The sequence below is a fragment of the Cynocephalus volans genome, chromosome 4 (genome assembly GCF_027409185.1).
Source record: "Cynocephalus volans isolate mCynVol1 chromosome 4, mCynVol1.pri, whole genome shotgun sequence".
NCBI lineage: Eukaryota > Metazoa > Chordata > Mammalia > Dermoptera > Cynocephalidae > Cynocephalus > Cynocephalus volans.
Genome location: NC_084463.1, coordinates 153,757,268 through 153,780,914, shown reverse-complemented (window position 1 = coordinate 153,780,914; position 23,647 = coordinate 153,757,268). Strand labels below are relative to the sequence as shown.

Below are 23,647 nucleotides of genomic sequence, written 5' to 3'. Positions count from 1 at the left end.
GGACATCTGTGAAGATTGGTTTTCAGGTGAGGACTCATCTCAAAGTAGCAGATATATAGGATGAACAAGTCTCGAGATCTAACATACAACAGGAGGACTATAGGTGAAGAGATTGTAATGTGTATATGGGATCCATGCGAAGTGAGTAGATTTTAGTTGCTCTTGCCACACACACACACAAAGTAACTATGTAAGATGATAGATATGTTAGTTTGCTTCACTATGTAACCTTTTTACTATCTGTATTCATGTATCCCATAACATTGTGTTGTGTACCTTAAATATACACAGTAATATTTACTTTTTGAAAAAAGATAATTACTGCTTTTTGACACCCTCTCTACTTAAGTGAGTCAAATTGAAATGCTCCTATTGAGTTACACTCAAAATATGCAGGCAAACATGCCCAGGGAAAAGGAGTAACTTCAACTTAAGAAACATATATCTGGTACCTCCTCTGTAATGTGAAGTTTGTTAAGTATCATGAAAAATACTTGGAATTTCTTCTCTGACGTAATAAATGAATGAGGAAAAATCTGGGTGCTTTCTGGAAGCAGGTGGGTGAATGAAGCACTTAATGTGTGGAGACACTGGAAACATTAACTTATTTCATCCTTCTAGTCACATTATAAAGTAGGCATTTTTTTCCCTGCATGACTAATAAGAAAGTTATGCTTAAGATTAGAAAGGAGATAAGTAGATCAATAAGGACAAGAATACAAACCATATTTATTGTTTATTTAAATCATGTAAAAAACAAATTTTACTCTGAAGGCTTCATCTATAATACTGCTACCACAGTCTATTTTTTTATTTACCTGTGTTTTCTTTTAAATTTATGCATACGTATGTTGCATATGAACTGTTTTATGTCTTATATTTTCTCATTTTATTTTAACACTCTCCCACATGGGTACATGCGTTACATATTACATCTCTACGTGTTACATTACTGCCTTAGAGTTGCATCACTCTGCTAAATTGTATTTTGCATTACCTTCCCCTGTTGCTGGACATTGGGATTTTGTTTTTTCCTTGCTTATGTTTGCATGGCTTTATAAAATTCTGTTTCGAGCCGTTTTCATCTTTCAAATTGGTTTTTCTGGATTAATTTCCACTTCTGAAATGGTTGGATCAAAGATCCTGAGGTTCGTGTACAAGGGCATTGCCCATTACCCAATGCTGCCAATAACACTGAGTGTGTCAGATTTTGGGGGAAATCTCAGTGTCAATGGTTTTTAATCTACCTTATTCACTGGGTGCCATGCTTGGTTGTTAGTTTGTGTGTACATCCTTGGAGGTACTTCCAAACTTTAGACTTCAGGAAACACAGTAGTATTACACCCCACAGATTTGACATCAAACTCTATATTGCATTTTATACTCAGGTAACTCCCTTGTGAGTTGCCTCTAGATAAAATATAAGATTAGCCATTAAGAATGTTATATTTTTATCATCCTAAGACCCTCAGATACAAGATACCAGTGCCTCTACCCTGATCTAGAGTTTTCTTCAAGATGTAACTTGGTACAAAATAGATGAAAACCTTTCTCATGTTCAGCATATATTATGTATTCAATACATGTGCATTGTTTGAATAAATAGATTAATATCTTTATACGTTTGGAAAGTGGAGTGACTAGATAGACAAGTTAAAACAAGCATTTCCTGCTTTCAATAATTTACCACCCACTTATTGAGGGTTTACTATGTGCCAAATACTATAGTAAGCATTAGTGATAGCAGAATAAATAAGAATAGCTTCCTGCCTCAGAAGAATTCACAGTCTAGAAAAGAAAACTATAACCCAATTTCAAAACACCACATTATAAGCCATAAATATGTACAATGTTTGTCAATTAAAAAAAGAAAAAGAAAATTTTCACAAATTTTATAATTAAAATATGCATAAACACTTGTGAGAGCACAGCAAAGGGAGTGAATTATTCTGCCCAAAGTAAAAGACAACAGAAGGAGTCACTAGGAATAACAGGCCCTGAACTAGACTTGGAAGGATAAGTGAAAGCTGAATGTAGAAGGCAGAGCTGACGTAGAGAATTCCAAACCAGGAATGAAATACAGAAAGGCCAGAGGTGCAAAAGAAGACACTGTGTTGAAAAAATGCCATGTGACCTTATATGGTGGGCAGTAGCAACAGAAGAGGCTAGGAAGGTAAAAGTTTTCATTTACATTTCCCCAGTGAATCTTCATAAGTTCAGCAGCTATGGTCGAGGCATACCACAGTCTTCCTCATGTTCTGGCCAAGTCTCTCCTCTTCTCACATCATGAAGATGCAAGGGAAGTTAAGCACCTTTTGTTTTCTTCAAGAGATCAACAAAGGTCTGCAGAGAGGGTAGGGAACACATACACAGAAAAACCAGAAACATTCACCAGTCCACACATTGCCTAACATGTTAAAACAGCAGAATCCAAAATTGTAGGGAAATCTTTGGAACCTAGGCATGTTTTTTTCCATAGAAACAAACTAATATTGGTTTCATTTCTGCAAGTCCAAATCTTTCTTTACCATCCCCAAAAAACCAGTAGTCCTGAAGGGTCTTGCTGGGAAGACCTGAGATCTGGGAAGTCAAAGTGAACAAAGAACAAGCCAGTAGGAACCAATGCCTCAGAGCTAAACAATTAAGTTTACAGATAACCACTAGTCAAAGACCACCTGGAGTACACCTGCAATCCGACAGGGTTGGGTTTAATGTCTGCTGCAATGAGAGAGATAACTCACCACAGAAAATGTGATGCATCTCAGCAAGAGGGCGGTGGGAAGGACTTGAGTTAGGTGATTTGGGGAAGAATTCAAGGAAGCATCATTTTGCTCTGGCTTGGATACTGTCAGAAAGCAGGACAATTCTATTTAATCCTTTTATCTATGAAGCAGGAGGAAAGGAACAGAAGTAAGGAGGTAATAGCCACTGGTTAACCAGGGAGACAGATGTTTGGTCATTTTTATGGATAATTCTGTCTTATTTTTGTGCTCAAACATGAGTATGGAGTGGTCTTGGGTTTTTGTTTGTTTGTTTTTGCTTTGTTTTATCTCACTCCATTATGGTCATAGAGTGACATTGCCTGATGTTGCTGCTCTGTGAAAGTGCTGTGTTTTAAGGGCTGCTTTTTTCTTTCTCAAATTCACGAAAGGCCCAAAGTGGAATAGGGAGCTATTTTAAATAAATTATCTAGGAAGCAGAAAGCAGCAGAGGGGAGAATAAGTACAGACAATTACTTTCTTCTAACATCTGCAGTCAGAAATTTACAACCACTTGAGTCTATCAAGAAGTCATCATGGGCTGGCTGGTGACTTGGCTGGTTAGAGCGCAGTGTTATAACACCAAAATTAAAGTTTCTAATCCCCAAACCGGCCAGCTTTCCACCCCACCCCCACCCCAAACAAAAAAGTCGACTTGACTGTTCAAAAATAAAAATCAGCACCATTTGCTGAAAAGACTATTATTCTATTACCACTGAATTGCCTAGACATCATTGCAGAAAAATAATTGGCCACAAATGTGCAATCTGTTTCTGGACTTTATATTCTACTCCATTGATCTACTTATCCATACTTATGCCAATACCAGTCTGTCTTGATTACTGTAGCTTTATAGCAAGCCTTAAAAATAATGTTAATTTTATAATCAGCTTGTCACTTTCTACAAATAAAATCTGGGGCGTTTTGTGACTGATTTGAATCTATAGATCAATTATGGGGAAGAGCTAAAGACCTATAGGCCTATAGAGCTTAACAATAATGAATATTCTGATTTTTTTTTTTTTTTTTTTTGCCTCGGTATATCATTAAGGATAGTTTCAATTGTTGTGTTTTTAACATCGTTGATCTTTTCTTCTGTAATGTCTAATCCACTGTTAATCTCAACCCATGTTTTTTTTTAAAGTTTAGATGTATTTTTCATTTTTATAAAATTCATCTCTGTCTTTTTTGTATCTTCCATTTTTCTTCTCATCATTATCATGTGTTTTTCTGTCCTCTTAAATGTGAGGAGCAGAATTATTATAGCTATTTAGTGTCCTTAATTAGTGTCTGCTAATTCCAACACCTCTAGGTCTATTTATGTTTATTTTGATTTTAATTTTTGAAGTAAGGAGAAAACTTATTTGCAAGGATTATTGCAAGGAGATGAGGGAAAGGTACTATTGCAATAGGGGGAGAGGCACTGTGGCAATAGGGAAATTGCTCTGACCACAGGACTGCAAATACCTTCCCTGGTTTTATTTTAACCAATCCTTTTTTCCCTTCTGGTTATGGATCATATTTTTTGGCTTCTTCCCATTCCTAACTTTTAAAAGTTATTATTTTATATGAATTACACGTCATTAGGTGATGTGTACTTAGCTTACCACGTTGTATTTTGTTCTGATGTACAGTTAAGTTACTAGAATCAGTTGTTTCAACATTTTTAGGGTGGATCTAGAATAGAAAAGGCCTGATTTAACCTTCTGGCTAAGTCTAAGCATCTTACACAATGCCCTTGTGTTATGAGATCTTTTCACTCCAGACTACGGGAAAATAAACTATTCTCAGCTTTATGTGAGCTATAGAAATTTGTCTACTTACTCTTTTCCAGTGATTCTCCCCCTAGGCTAAGGTATTAACTGAAAGAGCTTCTTTTTATGTATTCTCAGATCAGTAATTAGCGAAAGACTAGGGAACTACTCCTCTTCTCAGATCTCCAGGAAAAAATTCTCTCTCCTCTCTCTCTCTCTCTCTCTCTCTCTCTCTCTCTCTCTCTCTCTCTCTCTCTCTCCCCCCCTTCCTCTCTCCCTCCCCCTTCCTCTCTCCCTCCCTCCCTCTCTCTCTCTGAATTCCTCCTTGGACTCCCCAAACTCCAATCTATGTATGCTCAAGTCAGTGAGAGACCTTGTGCTCTGATTGGGTTCTATCTCCCTGAGCTGCAACCTGGAAACTGCTTTTGACCAATAATCTCATGCAATCCTAGGGCTCACCTTTTATGTTTTCCTTTTCTCAGGGGTCGTAGTTTTGCATGGCCTGACGTCCAACATACAAAATTGTCACTGTAAATCCAGTTTCTCTCACCCTATCTTGACTGGAAGCAGAAGTCTTGTCCCTGATGCTCTAAAATCACAGGGTTACCCAGTTCTGGCCTAAAGCGTGACATCTCACACATGGCCAAATTTAATGCAACATCCTCTCACAACACTTACTCAGTGCTCTCATTTAGAAGCTACTTTGTTCTCCAAATATCGCAGTTCCAAAACAGTACACGGTGATGCAAACTCCTTTCTTTCTTCTTCATGTGTGGGGATGTTAAGGAACACTTAGGTAATCCCCATTTGATGAAGTGAGTTGAATATGTAAAAATCCTGTTTTTATATTACCAGTAATTTCTACAAATGCATCACAGATCCATGAGCAAGGCTTAAAGATGGAGTCAGGCTCAAAAGTAATGTGAGACTTAGTGATAGTGAGAGTACCAGCTTTGATTATGACTTGGTGATAATAATTTTTTAAAAGGCTAGTTGTTCATGCCATACGTGAAAATGGCTGTGTCAAAGCATTATGCAAAATACAGCACTTCAACTCAAGTGGGAAGAAGGAGGAAAAGGAAGAGGGGGAGAGGAGGAACGTGGTAGTAGTAATAAAATAAATAACATATATTCAGCACTTACTATATAACGGAGACTCTACTAAGCACGTTACATGTATTCACTCATTTAATCCTCACCAAAATCCTAGGAGTGAGATAGCACTGTTATCCTAGCTACCTCTAAGGAAACCAAGGCACCAGGAGGCTAAGTAACTTTCCCAAGGTTACACAGCTTGTTACTCCAGGAGTCAGGAAAATCACTAACAACAGCTAAAATGCAAAAAATGTTATGTGTATTTAAAAATATACTTGTTACTCTAAAGTGAAACCAATGGCTGGAATTCATCAAAGGGTAAGAAGGAGACTGCAAAATTCAGAAAGAGAAAGCCCCCCCACCCCCCGTGCTTTCTGTCATTCTTGACATCCCTTGGAGTTGAAGAGACCTGGCCGTTAATACAGAACTTGTTATTGTTGTTTCTGAATCTCCTCTAGGTTTTCTCATTCCTGGACTTTCCTCGGTTCTCTCTCTAGGTTAAAGTATCTTCCACGATGTTCCCATTGCAAGGTGCTCAGATGCTGCAGACGCTGGAGAAATCATTGATAAAGAGCCTTCCTGCATCCGTGAAGGTGACAATGGAAAATTCTGAGGGGAGTAAGGAAGAGAAAGTTACTGTGAAAGAGGAGGAAAAGAGAGTCACATTTATGGAGCAACTATTTTGAGCCAGGCACTATTTTGTGTTTTCTCTCATTTAATTTGCATTACTTCTCTACAAGATCTTTGCTATCATGTCCATGTCACTAATGAGAAAATGGAGGTTTAGTGAAGTGCTTTGTCCAATATCCCACAAATAGTGAGTTGCAGTGCTATGATATGAACATAAGTATGCCTCAGTCCAAACACTGCTTTTTGCTCTGTGCTGACTCAAAAAATTGTTGCCTCATTCCTTTCCAAGAAGCATTTCATAACAACACTTGAAACTTTCCCAGAGTTCTTCTCCAGAGCTGGCTGAGGCTACATATTAATGTTTAATTTGTTTATTTTGAAAAGACACTTGCCAGGTGAGAGGTTAATGATCACGAGTCTTCTTGAAATTATTAACAGGTCAATTCTTCTTGAAATTATTAATAGGTCAATTCCTATTTTGACTGAAATTTCCCAGTTGCTCAGAATTTAATGCATATCAGGCTGTTTTGGAGGCTGACTCCCAGTATCTTCTTTAACCTAGTATGATTAATTAGAAATCTCAAGAGAGGATAAAACATACACACACAAATGCCTACATCCAGAACTGTGCCAGAGCAACTCTAATAATAAATTCAGGTCTTTGTTTGTATTTTTCTTTGGCATCCAAAAGGATATGGTCCATTTCACCTAGTGTGTGTGTGAATGTGTGTGTGTGTGTTTCTATTTAGAGGGCAATCCTTTCTAGATTTGTATTATTTTATAGGACATTTCTCTGAGATGAGTACATTTTAGATAAGACAAATGCGTTCAAATTCTTTATTCCCTAACGGATTTGTTATTCCCTTCTTTCAGGATAAAGGAGAAACTAGTATTATTTTACTTCTCGATAATATGGTTTTATATTCATTTATTAGAAACGAATTAATGAGACAACTGGCCCTGTTCTTTAATTGTCACCAAAACAAAATGACTTTAAGTCAACTAATCTAAAACTAAAGTTACCCACTTTGATAGGTATGACATTAATCAATATTACCTAGTATTTAACGGCCTTCCTATGACAATCCTTAAGATTTGGGCAACCTCTCTGAGAGACAGTGAAAATTTTTGGAGATTACATCAATCAGACATTCTATGGACACTTGCCTGAGATATTTTTATGGTGAGTTGCTACTTTTAAAAATTCTTCAGGATTACAAAATGTAATCAGTCTTTGTGACCCTTAACCTGTACCCTACAAACATATATAATAAATTATATTTCAATAAAAAAAAAACCTAAAAAATTCTCCAGGCTAAACGTTTTTCTTCAGTGCACTATAATATAGAATGCTGTGATTTAAATTTTTCTTCATTCCTTGTGTTAAGTGGATCGCAAACATTTTGAGAAAGCTCTTGGTGTTTCCCTATTGTCTTTTCTTGGAGCATCTCTGTAGTGAGATTAGGCTTTCTTGAGTCCTCAACTTTTAGGAAAATATGGCATTCCTCTTTGTTGGTTGCATTACTAAAGATAAACGTTTTCCCCTAATAGAAATCTAGAATATTGATATGCCAGGTACTTTTAACAGAGGTATTACCTAGAACTCACTATTAATCAACACTTATTTGAGGCTCAGTTAAGAAAATGATTATCCATTCTTCTAAGTGTTACATATTATTTTATTATCTTCAAATACATTTTATTGCAAGTGTCAACTCCAGTTGATTCAATTTATAGTAAGTGCCTCACTGTGTTTTCACTGTAGTCTGAGTTTCAGCAGGAGAAAAAAAAAGTTTTAATTAATTAGGCCATAACAATAAGAATAACAATTCCACATATTTTATGATTTTACAATGGATAATATTGTAATGTAAATGCATTTTACAGGCCCCAAACACAAATGTGTATAAAGGCAACCTCTGTATTTTGCCTAAACTGTACTGAATTTCTAGAGCAAACTTCCACCCATGGTTGAAGAAAGAATAAATTCAAATAAACTCAATCAAAGCAGAAAGATTTTTTTCCTTCTCTGTTTCCCTGGTCTAACCTGTATAGTTCACGTGGGGTGGGGGACAGGAAGCAAGGATACTGGTAAAGTCCTTGGTCATCATCTACCCATGGTGAAAAACACAGAGGTACACCATCTTTTGATGTTTGATCACTGGCATATTTCCATTGAGTCTTTATGTTCATAACTGTCATAAATTCCATGCTGATGTCCACTACTGAATTCCTCCACCCCAAAACCATAAGGACACTTACTTTCCACAGGTTTTCCCTCCTTCATCCTCACCCATTCCCTCCTCTTTCACACTCCCCCGCCAACCCAGTAGCTTACCCAACATGACAGGGGTGAGACCCAGGCTACGGGACCTCAAAACCTGATCTCTTGAGCAATAGCCTCTGCTGGCTGGTGGGAGTTCGTTTAACCTCTCCAGAGGGTAATGTAGAAACATATATTAAAAAGTTTTGAAGCATGTACATAAACTTTGAACAAGCAATTACCCTTCTGGATATTCTAAGAAAATATTGGGTACCCATGTAAAGATTCCAGTGCAAACATGTTTTATAAAAAATTATTTGTTAAAGCAAAAAGTTGAAAACAGCAGAAATGGTCATCATTGGCAAGTGAATAAATGAATGGTATATCCATATAGTTAAATTCTTTTTTTAAAAAATTTATATTTTGTCGATATACAGTGTGATTGATTATTGTGGCCCATTACCAAAAACTCCCTGCCTCCTCCCTCTCCCCCCTCCCACCCAACAATGTCCTTTCTGTTTCCTTGTTGTATCAACTTATCAACTTCAAGGAACTGTAGTTGTTATGTCTTCTTCCCACACCCCCGGTTTTGTGTGTGTGTGTGTGTGTGTGTGTGTGTGTGTGTGTGTGTGTGTGTGTGTGTGTGTGTGTGTGTGAATTTATTTATTTATTTTTAGCTCCCACCAATAAGTGAGAACATGTGGTATTTCTCTTTCTGTACCTGACTTGTTTCACTTAATATAATTCTCTCAAGGTCCATCCATGTTGTTGCAAATGGCAGTATTTCATTCGTTTTTATTGCTGAGTAGTATTCCATTGTGTAGATGTACCACATTTTCTGTATCCACTTATCCGATGATGGACATTTGGGCTGGTTCCAAACCTTGGCTATTGTAAAGAGTGCTGTGATGAACATTGGGGAACAGGTATACCTTCGACTTGATGATTTCCATTCCTCTGGGTATATTCCCAGCAGTGGAATGGCTGGGTCATATGGTAGATCTATCTGCAATTGTTTGAGGAACCTCAATACCATTTTCCATAGAGACTGCACCATTTTTCAGTTCCACAAACAATGAAAGAGAGTTCCTTTTTCTCCACAACCTCACCAGCATTTATCGTTCAGAGTCTTTTGGATATTAGCCATCCTAACTGGGGTAAGATGGTATCTTAGTGTAGTTTTGATTTGCCTTTCCCGGATGCTGAGTGATGTCGAGCATTTTTTCATATGTCTGTTGGCCATTTGTATATCTTCCTTAGAGAAATGCCTGCTTAGCTCTTTTGCCCATTTTTTAATTGGGTTGCTTGTTTTTTTCTTGTAAAGTTGTTTGAGTTCCTTGTATATTCTGCATATTAATCCTTTGTTGGATGTACATTTTGCAAATATTTTCTGCCATTCTGTTGGTTGTCTTTTAACACTGTTAACTGTTTCTTTTGCTGAGCAGAAGCTCTTTAGTTTGATATAATCCCATTTGTTTATTTTTCCTTTGCTTGCCCATGCTTTTGGGGTCATATTCATGAAGTCTGTGTCCAGTCCTGTTTCCTGAAGTGTTTCTACTATGTTTTCTTTAAGAAGTTTTATTGTTTCAGCATGTATATTTAATTCTTTAATCCATTTTGAGTTGACTTTAGTGTATGGTAAAAGGTATGGGTCTAGTTTCATTTTCCTGCATATGGATATCCAGTTATCCTAGCACCATTTGCTGAAAAGGCAGTCTCTTCCCCAGTGTATAGGCTTGGTGCCTTTGTCAAAGATCAGATGGCTGTAGGTATGTGGGTTGATTTCTGGATTCTCTGTTCTATTCCATTGGTCAGTGTGTCTGTTTTTATGCCAGTACCATACTGTTTTGGTTATTATAGCTTTGTAGTATAGTTTAAAGTCAGCTAGTGTTATGCCTCCAGCTTTATTTTTTTTGCTCAGCATTGCTTTGGCTATGCGTGGTCTTTTATTATTCCATATAAATGTCTGGATAGTTCCTTCCATTTCTGAGAAAAATGTCATTGGAATTAAGATGGAGATTGCATTGAATTTGTATATCACTTTGGGTAGTATGGACATTTTCACTATGTTGATTCTTCCAATCCAAGAGCATGGGATATCTTTCCATCTTCTTGTATCTTCTCTAATTTCTCTCAGCAGTGGTTTGTAGTTCTCATTATAGAGATTTTTCACCTCCTTGGTTAACTCAATTCCTAAGTATTTTTTTTTTTGGTGGCTATTGTAAATGCTCTAGATTTCTTGACTTCTTTTTCTGCATGTTCACTACTGGAGAATAGAAATGCTACTGATTTTTGTGTGTTGATTTTGTATCCTGCTACTGTGCTGAAATCATTTATCAATTCCAACAGTTTTTTTGTGGAGGTTTTAGGCTGTTCGATATATAGGATCATGTCATCTGCAAACAGGACAGTTTGACTTCATCTTTTCCAGCCTGGATGCCCTTTATTTCCTTCTCTTCTCTGATTACTCTGGCGAGTACTTCCAACACTATGTTGAATAGGAGTGGTAAGAGTGGGCATCCTTGTCTGGTTCCTGTTCTTAAAGAAAAAGCTTTCAGCTTTTCCCCATTCAGGATGATATTGACAGTGGGTTTATAATATATGGCTTTAATTATGCTGAGATACTTTCCATCTATACCTAACTTATAGAGAGTCTTTGTCATGAATGAGGGTTGAATTTTATGAAATACTTTTTCAGCATCTATAGAGATGATCATATGGTCCTTGTGTTCGATTTTATTGATAAGGTGTATCACATTTACTGATTTGCTTGTGTTTTACCAACCTTTCATCCCTGGGATGAATCCCACTTGATCATGGTGGATAATTTTGCGTATGTGTTGCTGTATTCTGTTTGACAGTATTATTTGAGGATTTTTGCATGTATATTCATCAAGGATATTGGCCTGTATTTTTCTTTTTCAGTTGTATCTTTACCTGGTTTTGGTATCAGGGTGATGTTTGCTTCATAGAATGAGTTTGGGAGATTTGCGTCTGTTTCAATATTTTGAAAAGTTTGTAAAGAATCGGGGTCAATTCCTCTTTGAATGTTTGGTAAAATTCTGCTGTGAATCCATCTGGTCCTGGGCTTTTCTTTGTTGGGAGCCTTCTAATAACAGCTTCAATCTCTTTTATTGTTATTGGTCTGTTCAGATTTTCTACGTCTTCATGGCTCAGTTTTGGTAGCCTGTGTGTGTCCAGAAATTTATTGATTTCCTCCAGATTTTCAAATTTGTAGGCTTATAGTTAGTTGCTTATAGTTGTCTGGAATGATTCCTTTTTTTTTTTCAGATGAATCAGTTGTAATATTACCTTTTTCATTTCTAATTTTAGTTATTTGAATCTTCTCTCTTCTATTTTTTGTTAGCCATGCTATTCGTTTGTCAATTTTATTTATCTTTTCAAAAACCAACTTTTTGATTCATTGATCTTTTGTATTATTTTTTGGGTTTCAATTTCATTAGGTTCTGCTCTGATCTTAATGATTTCTTTCCATCTGCTAACTTCAGGTTTGGATTGTTCTTGTTTTTCTAGTTCTTTAAGGTGCAGTGTTAGGTTGTTCATTTGCCATCTTTCCATTTTTCTGAGGTGAGCATTTAATGCAATAGATTTCCCCCTTAATACTGCTTTTGCAGTATCCCACAATTTTGGTATGATGTATCATTATTTTCATTAGTTTCAATAAATTTTTTGATTTCCTGCTTGATTTCTTCTTGGACCCATATGTCATTAAGTAGAATGCTGTTTAATTTCCATGTGTTTGTATAGTTTCCAGAATTTCATTTGTTATTGATTTCTAATTTTAATCCATTGTGGTCTGAGAAAATACGTAGCATAATTCCAATTTTTTTGAATTTTTTGAGACTTGATTTGTGACCTAATATGTGATCTATCCTAGAGAATAATCCATGTGCTGATGAGAAGAATGAATATTCTGAGGTTGTTGGGTGGAATGTTCTGTAGATATCTGCCAAGTCCAATTGGTCTAGAGTCTTCTTTAGATCTTGTGTTTCTCTGCTGATTCTTTGCCTAGATGATCTGTCTAATATTGACAGTGGGGTGTTCAGGTCCACTATTATGGTATTAGTGTCTATTTCCTTCTTTAGGTCTAATAGAGTTTGTTTTATAAGTCTGGCTGCTCCAACATTGGGTGCATACATATTTATGATTGTTATGTGTTCTTGATGGATCGGTCCTTTTTTTTTTTTTTTTTTTTTTTTTTTTTGTCTTTTTCGTGACCGGCACTCAGCCAGTGAGTGCACCGGCCATTCCTATATAGGATCCAAACCCGCGGCAGGAGCATCGCTGCACTCCCAGCGCCGCACTCTCCCGAGTGCGCCATGGGCTCGGCATGGATCGGTCCTTTTATCATTATGTAGTGTCCCTCATAGTCTCTTTTTATGGTTTTTAGTTTAAAGTCTATTTTGTCAGATATAAGAATAGCTACTCCAGCTCATTTTTCTTTTCTGTTTACATGTTAAATCTTTTTCCATCCTTTCACTCTAAGTCTATGTGAGTCTTTATGGGTGAGGTGGGTCTCTCGAAGGCAGTGTATAGTTGGGTCCTCCTTTTTAATCCAGTCAGCCAGTCTGTATCTTTTGACTGGGGAATTTAAGCCTTTTACATTAAGAGTTGTTATAGAAAAGTGTTGATTTATTCCTAGCATTTTATTGATTATTGTTTGGTTGTCTTAGGTGTCCTTTGTTCCTTGCTTTCTGATTTACTGTTTGGTTTCTGTGTTTGTTGGTTCCTTGGGTTGTAGATAGCCTTTTTCTTTGTTTGTTTTCTCTTCATGAATGCCATTTTTATTATACTAGTGGGTTTGGATTTTTCTTGGGTTTTTATGGCAGTGGTAGTTATTTTTCAGGAACCAAACCCAGTACTCCCTTGAGAATTTCTTGTAAGGGTGGTCGTGTGGTGGTGAATTCCCACAGTTTTTGTTTGTCTGAGAAATATACTATTTGCCCTTCATTTCAGAAGGATAGAGTATTCTTGGCTGACAATCTCTGTCTTTTAGTATTTTGAATATATCATACCATTCCTTTCTGGCTTTTTTTCTTTTTTTTTCTGGGTTTGTGATGAAAAGTCTGATGTTAGCCCTATTGGGGCTCCCTTATAGGTGATTTGACACTTCTCTCTTGCAGCTTTTAAGATTCTCTCTTTGTCTTTGAGTTTTGCCAATTTGATTATAACATGTCTTGGAGAAGACCTTTTTTGGTTGAACACATTTGGAGATTGTTGAGCTTCCTGGATCTGAAGATCTGTGATTTTTCCTATACCTGGGAAGTTTTCTGCCACTATTTTGTTCAATATGTTTTCAATGCAATCTCCTTTTTCCTCCCCTTCTGGAATACCCATGACTCGGATATTTGAGTGCTTAAGGTTGTCTGATATCTCCCTCAGATTTTCTTCAATGTCCTTGATTCTTTTTTCTTTCTTTTTGTCTGCTTGTGATATTTCAAACAGCCCATCTTCAAGTTCAGAGGTTCTCTCTTCAACTTCGACAAGCCTGCTGGTTAAACTCTCCGTTGTGTTTTTTATTTCACTGAATAACTTCTTCAGTTCAGCAAGTTCTGCTACATTTTTTTTCAGCACATTGATTTCCTTGTACTTTTCCTCTTTCAGGTCCTGTATACTTTTCCTCATTTCATCATGATGTCTAGCTGGATTTTCTTGTATCTCATTCAGTTTCTTTAGAATTATCACTTGAAATTCCTTGTCAGTCATTTCAAGGGCTTCTTGTTCTATAGGATCTAGAGCTTGAGAGTTATTATACTTTGGTGGTGTACTTTCTTGATTTTTCATATTAGTGGTATCTTTTTTTGATGTTTATTCATTGTGGTGGGGGTTTCACAGTCTACATGTTTGACACTATTGACTGACTAAGATGTTGCTGTGGTTGCCAATTTGGTATGGCTACCTCAGTTACTGCTCAGTTGGCCACTAGTGCCTTGTGTGTGTGGTTTCCTTGGGTCTTGGGCCTCTCCTGGGAGCCACCTCTCTGGTCAGCTTGGACTCTGCCGGGCTGCTGGATCACAGGGTGGTACTGCAGGGTGTGTGGTCTCTTCTGAGCTTCCACCTCCCGTGCTGGACTTCTCCCTGTTCTGTGCACTCTGGCCCAGGCTGCTGGGATGCGCCGAGGCACCGCAGAGCGTGTGGTCTCTGCAGAGCTTCCCCTTCCCCTGCAGGATGTCTCCCTGCTCCGTGTGCACTAGGCCAGGCTTGGGATGGAGCTTAGTGGTGGCAGTGAAGCCTACCTGCTGCTGGATCGTGCAGCGGCGGCCCCCCCACCGGGTGTGTGGACTCTACGGAGCTTCTATCTCCCTTGCTGGAAGTCTCTGTGCTCCGTACGAATTGGGCCAGGCTGCTGGGTCACGCAGCAGCACTGTGGTCCCCATGGAGCTCCCGCCTCCCCTGCCAGACATCTGCCTTCTCTGAGTGCACAAGGCCGGGCTGAGATTGAGCCGGGTGCCTGCGGTGAAGCCTACCTGCTGGATCTTGCAGTGGCGGCCCCACAGGGTGTGTGGTTTCTGCAGAGGCTCCGCCGCCCTTGCCAGACGTCTCCCCACTCTGTGCACACAGGGCTGGGCTGGGAATGGAGCCAGGTGGCAGCGGTGAAGCCTATCTGCTGGATCATGAGACGGTGCCCCGCAGGGCATGTGGTCTCCACGGAGCTTCTGCCTCCCCCGCTGGACGTCTCCCCATTCCACATTCACTTGATGTTATGTTTTTATAGTTTTAATCAGTTGATTTGTGGGAGATAGTGATGCTAGGGACCATCTATTCCACCATCTTGACCAGAAGTCATATAGTGAAATTCTATTGAACCATTAAAAATAATAGAAAATTAATGTTTATGTTGATGAACATAAAAATAGGCCCATAGTACATTCAGTGTGAAAAAACAGCAAGTATGTGTACTTTTATTTTTGTAAAATTTTATGTCTCTGTAGCCATCTGATATAGAACAAAAGCAACAAAAATCTTCATTGGGGAAAAGACTTCCTCTTCAAGAAATGGTGCTGAGAAAATTGGATATCCATATGTAGGAGAATAACTAAATATGCACCTCTCACCATATACTAAAATCAATTCAAAATGGATTAAAGACTTAAGTAAAAGACCTGAAACTGTAAAATTACTGAGAGACAATATAGGTGAAATACTTCAGGAACTAGGTCTGGGCAGAGAATTTATGAACATGAGCCTGAAAGCCCAAGAAACAAAAGAAAAAATAAACAAATGTGACTATATCAAACTAAAACCTTCTGCACAGCAAAGGAAACAATCAACACAGTGAAAAGACAACCTACAGAGTGGGAGAAAATTTTTGCTAACTGTGCATCTGACAAGGAATCAATATCCAGAATGTACATAGTACTCAAGCAATTATACAGTAAAAAAATCAAATAACCCAATTAAAAAATGGGCAAAGGAGCTGAATAGACATTTTTCAAAGGAACACATACAAATGGCCAACAGGTATGTGAGAAAATGGTCAACATGACTAGTCACTAGGGAAATGCAAATTAAAACCACAGTGAGATACCACCTCACTCTAGTTAGACTGGCTATAATCAAAAAGATGGTGAATAACAAATACTGGTGAGGGTGTGGAGAGAAGGGAACACTGCTGCACTGTTGGTGGGACTGTAAATTAGTACAACCACTATGGAAAACAGTACGAAGTTTTCTAAAATAACTACAGATCCAGCAATCCCACTTCTGGGTATATACCCAGAGGAATGGAAATCATCATGTCAAAGGAATATCAGTATTCCTATGTTCGTCGCAGATCTGTTTACAATAGCCAAGATATGGAACCATCAACGTAAATGCCCATCGATGGATGATTGGATAAGGAAACTGTGGTATATATACACCATAGAATACTACTCTGCCATAAAAAAGAAGGAAATTCTCCAATTTGCAGCAACATGGATGAGTCTGGAGAAACTTAGGTTGAGTGAAATAAGCAAAGCACAGAGGGATAAATACTGCATGTGCTCACTCATATGTGGGAGCTAAGAGAGAAAGAAGGAAGGAAAGAAAGACCACAGTGGTGGGTTGGACTTGCAGAGTGAGAGAATATACCCTGGGATACAAAGTGGGGGGGAGGGAGCGAGAGGGGAGGGAGGTTGGGGATTATTGGGTGAGGGACACGGGGTACAAATGCAATTTGTGGTAATGGGCTTGCTGCCCGTATGAATCTGGCCTTCACATCTAGGGCACAAGGGGTGACAATCAGCTCTGTATCTCATGAATATTCATAACCAATAAAAATAAAAATGTATGTCTCTGTGTATGAATGGAAGAAAGTACGGATAAAGATAATATTCAATTATACAATAAAGAATAGTGTTTTTAAAATGATTAATTTTATCTGTCTGATTATTTTACTGTATGAATGCATGATTCATATTTTACAGAGAGACAAAGCTCTTCTCATTTAAGGTTAAAAAACAGTAATACATAGAGATTGTCTGACCTGGATTCTATTGGGCTTCTTTCCATCATAAAATGTCATGCTTTTATTAAAAAATAATCCTTGTTTTGACCAAACAAGTCATTTTACTGTCCCTATGTAATATGCTGACCTTCTCATTTCATTGAAATGTTATAGGTTTATGGGACCGTGTTCCACATGAACCAGGGAAACCCGTTCAAGCTAAAGGCCCTGGTGGACAAGTGGCCTGATTTTAATACAGTGGTCATCCGCCCTCAGGAGCAGGTAAGGTGCCAGCTGTGGAATGAATATGGCTCTGTGTTCATATTTGCTGTGTGCCTACCATGTGCTTAGAGACTGGAGGCTGAGGTTACTGGATAAATTTAGATACACTTCTTGGTGGAGGTTTCATTTGAACTAAGTTTTACATGTGAATATGTTTTTATCAGGCTGACAAGGAAAAGTGAACATTCTAAACAGAGAACATAGAAGGAAAAAGATATGAAGGTGAGAAATAGGACAATTGGTTAGGATGACTATAAAGAGCAAAATTATAATGCTAGAATTTCCATATACATTTTGGGGAAAGACTTAAAAATTAGTGAAAGTCAATAACACCTTTCAAGATAAAAATTCATAAACTTATTTTGAAATACCAAAAATACAAATCTTACACATTTATTACAAATTATTTAAAAATTACTAAATTAACATATACTTTTCATTTATGTGGTGAGAATACTTAATCTATTCTTTTAGCAATTAAAAAAAATACAATACATTGTTATTAACTATAGTCACTATGCTGTACAATGGATCTCTTGAACATATTTCTCCTAACTGAAAATTTGTATCCTCTGACCAACTTCTCCACAATCCTGCTCCACCAGCCCCTGATAACCACCATTCTCTTCTCTGTTTCTATGAGCTCAACTTTTTTATCCTGTTCAGACAAGTAAGATCATGTGGTATTTCTTTCTTTGCCTGGCTTATTTCACTTAACATAACGTTTTTCAGGTTCATCAGATGGGAGGCAATGAATAGATTAATCAGCTATTTCAAAAAGTATACATATTTCCAATACAAAATGTTGCAATGATAAATTATACAATTTTTATTTGCCAATTAGAAATGCAAAAAGAAATAAACCCTATATAAAACAAAGAAATTTACATTAACAATAAAATCTTAGCTGAAATAACGTTATTTGAACTTTCAAATGTGATATTATGCAACAAAATGTGTCAGTAGTATCATTGATGACTTGTGAGTATATTTTTGTGCAAAATTTTGACTACTTTTTACAAAGTTTTGTAATTCTACACTAGGTGTGGTAATAGTTTCCTCTGCCTCCTTCCTCCAAATTTTCTCATCTGTCATTACATAATTTGAGGGGATCTAAGTTGCTTGTTTGTTTGTTTGTTGCAGATAAAACAATTTTATTTCACCATTGTCTTTAAAACTGCAAAGACACTATTTTCTTCATATAAAAACATTAGTATGAATACCTATACTTTCTAGAAAATGACTACATAGATCACCCAAAGAAAAGTGTACACCATTATATGGTTTCAGTGAGGTTGCTTAGAAAAATCATCTGATTCCTGAAACACACCATTCCACCACTCTGCATCTTCTGTTAAAAGTAAAGATTATTGTCATCAGTATGTGTTCCTGCATTCTTGTATATTTGATAATACACATATAGACTGATCTATCACTTAACGCTCCATTGGTTCATTAGCCTTTTCTGCACATTCATCAGCAGGTTGAGCAGGCTGTGCCTTTCTCTGTGGTCCTTTGTCAAGACCTTCCAGGCACAGAGACACTTCATCATCATCATCATAGATCGTAAACTCCAAGTCTTTTCCAACAATTCCAGTGGAAACATTTTTTGTAGTTAGGTCTTGCTTTGCAGAAAGTGTCTCCCTTAAGAAATGCAGACAAGCTGACTGAGAACAGGCTCCAATGGACATAGCTGCAGTCAAAATAGTTAGCAGATGGACAGGTTTGGAAAATTTGAGGGCCCATGTCATCAAAACCAGCAATAAGCAGCCCGACACCATACAGTCTCCCACCATATCACTGTGTTGGTATCTGGGTCTTGCTTCCAATTAGAGATACAAGATGACACACAGGAAGTGGTCTGTCAAATTCAAACCTCGAATTGAAACACTCACGGTGCATAAAATTACATAACAATCCAGGACCAGCAGTAAGCCCTGAAATTGAGATACCAATATGGCTGTCAACATGGAGAATTTTTTTCTGATGAGCTGCAAGCTCTGACTATGCCCTCTTCAATGCAACCAACACTGCATGAGATCTCGATTTCAGACCAACTGTGACTGAATCTTATTTAACAGCTTCCATTGCATATTCAATTTGATGAATCCTTCCCTGAGGGCTCCAAACAGTGACATCATTGTCATACCGGTTATGAAATATGACTCTATCCCAGGCCTGGCTGTGGCCTCCTTCCCTTTGTTTTTTTTTCTGGAACGGCACTTTGTCTAACCATAGTATTTTTTTAAAGAAAGCATTTCTAACTGGTTTTCATCTTCTATTATATATAAATGGAGATTTTAATCCAGAGATATCTCTATCAAATTTAATACTGTCATGTTCATGCTGCCATGTTTGTGTGTTCTGCAAGTATTTGAACTGTAGTAAAATTTATTCTTACAATAGCTTTCCCTTTTCAATTGATTTTCTCTTCTTCCTGTGTAGGATAATGGAGGTATAGAAGAAGGCTTTCTAAGTGTTTCTGTCTTTATTTGATTTGAAATTTTAATGCAATATATGAGTAGAGAACAGCATTGTTCTGGAATTTTCCATGATAAATTGAATACTTGAATCTCTGATCTTTTACTCATGATTTAAAAGATTCAGAAATAATTTCAGTGGACCAGCAAAAATACCAATATTTTAATACTTAAGAATATCACAAGAATATCACAGTATAATAGATTTTTAAAACAGAACAGCAGTGCAATTATAAAATACAAATGTATTTTTTATTCCCCTTTTCCCAACAATAATAGGATATGAAGGATGACCTTGATCACTACACCAATACTTACCAAATCTACTCCAAGGACCCTAAAAACTGTCAGGAATTCCTTGGCACACCAGAAGTCATCGATTGGAAGCAGCATTTGCAGATTCAAAGTAAGTAAGAGGAATAAGATGTGTGCTGATTCACGTCCATGTTCTGAGCGAGTCCCCATATAATTAATACATCCTTCTTCAGAGCTCCAAACCCTCAGCTTGATGTTGATATTTTGACTCAGCTGCAACTACATCTGTAAAGTGAGAAGGGAGAGTCCTTAAATCTTGCAAAGAATGGGCTTCAAATGGGAAGCCATAATAAAATTCCTTGGTACCAAAGATTTATGGTGGATTTCACAGATGTACCCAGGAACCTTCAGGTGACTGGGTGCCAGAGCAGAGTGTACCCTCTCACCTTTTGTTTCTGGAATAAGAATGACAGCCCATTGTGCACCTCCTGGGTCACCAATGACAAATGCATGGTTACAAGCATGCCTCTGGAGTCAGACTCCCTAAAATGGCACCTGCCTGTTGCTCACTAGGTGATCCTAGCAAGCTGGCTTACCCTCTCTGAGATCATGTTCTTCATCTATAAACATGAGGATACTAATGGTACTTAAAATGCAGGGCACAGAAAAGATTAAATAGAGTTTTGAACAGTGTATTAGTCCCTTTTGTGTTGGTCTAACAGAATACCTGAGACTGGGTAATTTATAATGAACACAGGTTTATTTGGCTTACGATTCTGTGCCATATGGCACAGGCCTCAGGCTACTTCTACTCATGGCAGAAAGTGGCAGCAGCTGGTGGGTACAAGCAAATCACATGGCCAGAGGAAGCAAGAGAGAGAGAGAGAGGAGGTGCCAGGGTCTTTTAAACAACCAGCTCTCACAGGAACTAATAGAGTGAGAACTCACTCATTACTCCCCCCACCTAGGGAGAGCATTAATCTATTCATGAGGGATCTGCACCCGTGACTCAAACTGCCACATTGGGGATCAGATTTCCACATGAGTTCTGGCAGGGACAACACGTCCAAACTCTGTCAAATAGGAAGAGCTTTGCACAATACCTGGATGTCAGTTAACTTTTGCTGCATAGCAAACCTCCTAACTCTGTGAATCCACCATTTAGGCTGGGCTTTGCAAGGCAGTTCTGCTGGTCTCATTTGGTTTTCCTCACACAGCTGTAATCAGTTGATGGGTCCGGTTGCCCCAGCATGGCCTCACTCACATGTCTGAGTGGTGGCTCTGACTTTCAGTTAGTGCTAGCTGTTGACTGTGGTAATAACATAGTAGGAGCATGTGTCTCCAGCAGGCTAGCCTAGGCCTATTTTTATCATGTTGGTGTCAAGGTAACCAGGAACAAAAAGAGAGGAAAATCCCAAGATGCAAGTGCTTTTAAATCTCTCCCTGCATTAAATTGGCAATAGCAAGTCACATGGTCAAGGTTACACACAATGCAGGAGAGGACTGTCTCAGGGAATAAATACAAGGATATATGAGCAAGTAGAGATATGGGCAAATAGTGGGTTATTACTGCAATAATCTCTCACACTGGGAACACAACTCAGTAGATGTTGGCTACCATTTTGAATAACTCATCTCCTTTGATTATCAAAACTCCATGATTATGTAGCCCAGGAAACTTGGTTCCAGTTTGGGTATTGCCACCAATGACATAGCTATGACTGAATCTATCCCTGGGCATGTTTTCACACAGGTAAAACAGAAAAAAAATACACAAACCATGGCTATGTGACCCCAGTCACACAGTGGCAGCACCAATCCCAGAACCAAGGTTTTCTGACTCTAAATCCCAGACACTTCCAACTCCACTGGAGATTGTCTCCCTAGAATATACTTCAACTGTTACATCTGTTCTTATAATCCCATCTAGGTTCACAGTCCAGTCTGAATGAAGCAATACAAAGTCTTGCAGCCATTAAATCTTTCAAAGTCAAACGTGCACAAAACATTCTCTTTATGACGTCTGACACAGTTGAGAAACTGGTTCCTTCCCTGCTGGATGCAAAGAATTTATCACCCAGTGGTGGCAAGCCCAAAGCCATGTGAGTTTGATAAAAAAAAAAAAACCCCACTCTACCCTACTGACACCTTTCACTGCTGAAGTAGCCTCTCAGCTTCTCCCACTGCTTTTGCTCTGGCCTCCCTACAATCAATATTCTACAAAACTGTCAGAATAACCTTTTTTAAAAATGGAATTCAAACCTCCCCTGTGTAGAAGACTCCCTCATTTCCCTTCTCATCTGGAATAAATTATATCTCTGTCTACCACTTTGACCTTGCTTGCCCTTCCTGCTCCCTTCCACCAACACCACTGGCCTTCTTTCTGTTCTTTTATCATCATAAGCTCATGCATACTCCGAGACTTCGCATCTGCTGTTTCCTCTGTCTACTCTTGTCTCTCAAGACAACAGAGGTAACAACAAATATAAAACTTCATACTTATGGACTTTGCTTTCTTCTTGGACCCTCTATAGCGATGAAGAGATGTTTAAAATCTCATCCCTGGAAACCACCCATGCTGCCTTGGTGAATAAATTCTGGCATTTTGGTGGCAATGAGAGGAGCCAGAGATTCATCGAGCGCTGTATCCAGAACTTCCCCTCCTGCTGCCTACTGGGGCCTGAGGGGACCCCTGTGTCCTGGACCCTAATGGACCAGACTGGAGAGATGCGGATGGGAGGCACCTTGCCTGATTACCGGGTCAAAGGCCTTGTCTCCTATGTCATTCATATCCAGGGCCAGAAGATGAGAAAACTCGGCTTTCCCATCTATTCTCACACAGAGAAGAGCAATGAAGCTATGCAAAAAATGAGTTACACTCTGCACCATATCACCATGCCCTGTGACTGGAACCAGTGGAGTTGTGTGCCTCTGTGAAGCTGGCCCTGAACATATGATGGTGTTGGGTGGGCATGGGTATGTAGCTGAAGGATGGTGGATGAAAAGAAAGAATAAATTGTAGCCATCAGTAAAGGAGTGGGTGCCGTTCAGACTCTGGGAAAGCGGTGTGAATGGTCAACAGGACCGCCAAGGTCCCTGTGCTCAGATCACTCAGGAACTTTCCTTAGGTTCCTCAGGGTGAAGCAGGCCCATCTCCTCCTGCATTGGACCGATGTAGTTTAGCTCCCCACACTTCCAGGATCTCTGTAACACTTCTTCATCAGCTACCTATTGCTCCAAATTGCTTCTCCTGAAACTCTTAGAGAATGAGTTGGAAGACCCTTGACAATTTTGCTAGGGCAGGGGAGATATTTTCTGGGCACTGTGACTTATTCCTCTCTCCTTTTATGGCTTTTCCTTTAGTGATCAGCAAGTGAACTCTCCTCAGTAGGTCATTAGAGAATATCCTCTCTTCTGATTGCTGCTTTATAGGTTTATTAGATATATTATGTACAAGTTACATGAAGGTATTAGGTTAAACACAATATACATGACATAACAGAGTGTATTATTCTGTTTCGGTTGCTTATAACAAAACTCCTGAAACTGGGTGATTTATAAAGAAAACTAAATTTATTGCTTACAGATTTGGAGGCTGGGGAGTCCAAAGTCCAAGGGACAATTCTGGTGAAGGTCTTTTTGGTGGTGGCTTTATGGCAATGCAGAGGTCTCACATGGCA

General features: G+C 38.4%; 1 protein-coding gene and 1 pseudogene across 1 annotated transcript; one reads left to right on the top strand and one right to left on the bottom strand.

The window, feature by feature from the left end:
• Positions 1-6,123: 6,123 nt before the first annotated feature.
• LOC134376852 (glycine N-acyltransferase-like) lies at positions 6,124-22,904 on the top strand. Its single transcript, XM_063095395.1, has 5 exons — positions 6,124-6,201; positions 17,125-17,232; positions 19,992-20,118; positions 21,898-22,069; positions 22,502-22,904. Exons 1-5 carry the CDS (start codon positions 6,124-6,126, stop codon positions 22,902-22,904), a joined length of 888 nt encoding a protein of 295 aa, XP_062951465.1.
• LOC134375042 (proteasome subunit alpha type-1-like) lies at positions 18,669-19,370 on the bottom strand (annotated as a pseudogene).
• Positions 22,905-23,647: the final 743 nt, after the last annotated feature.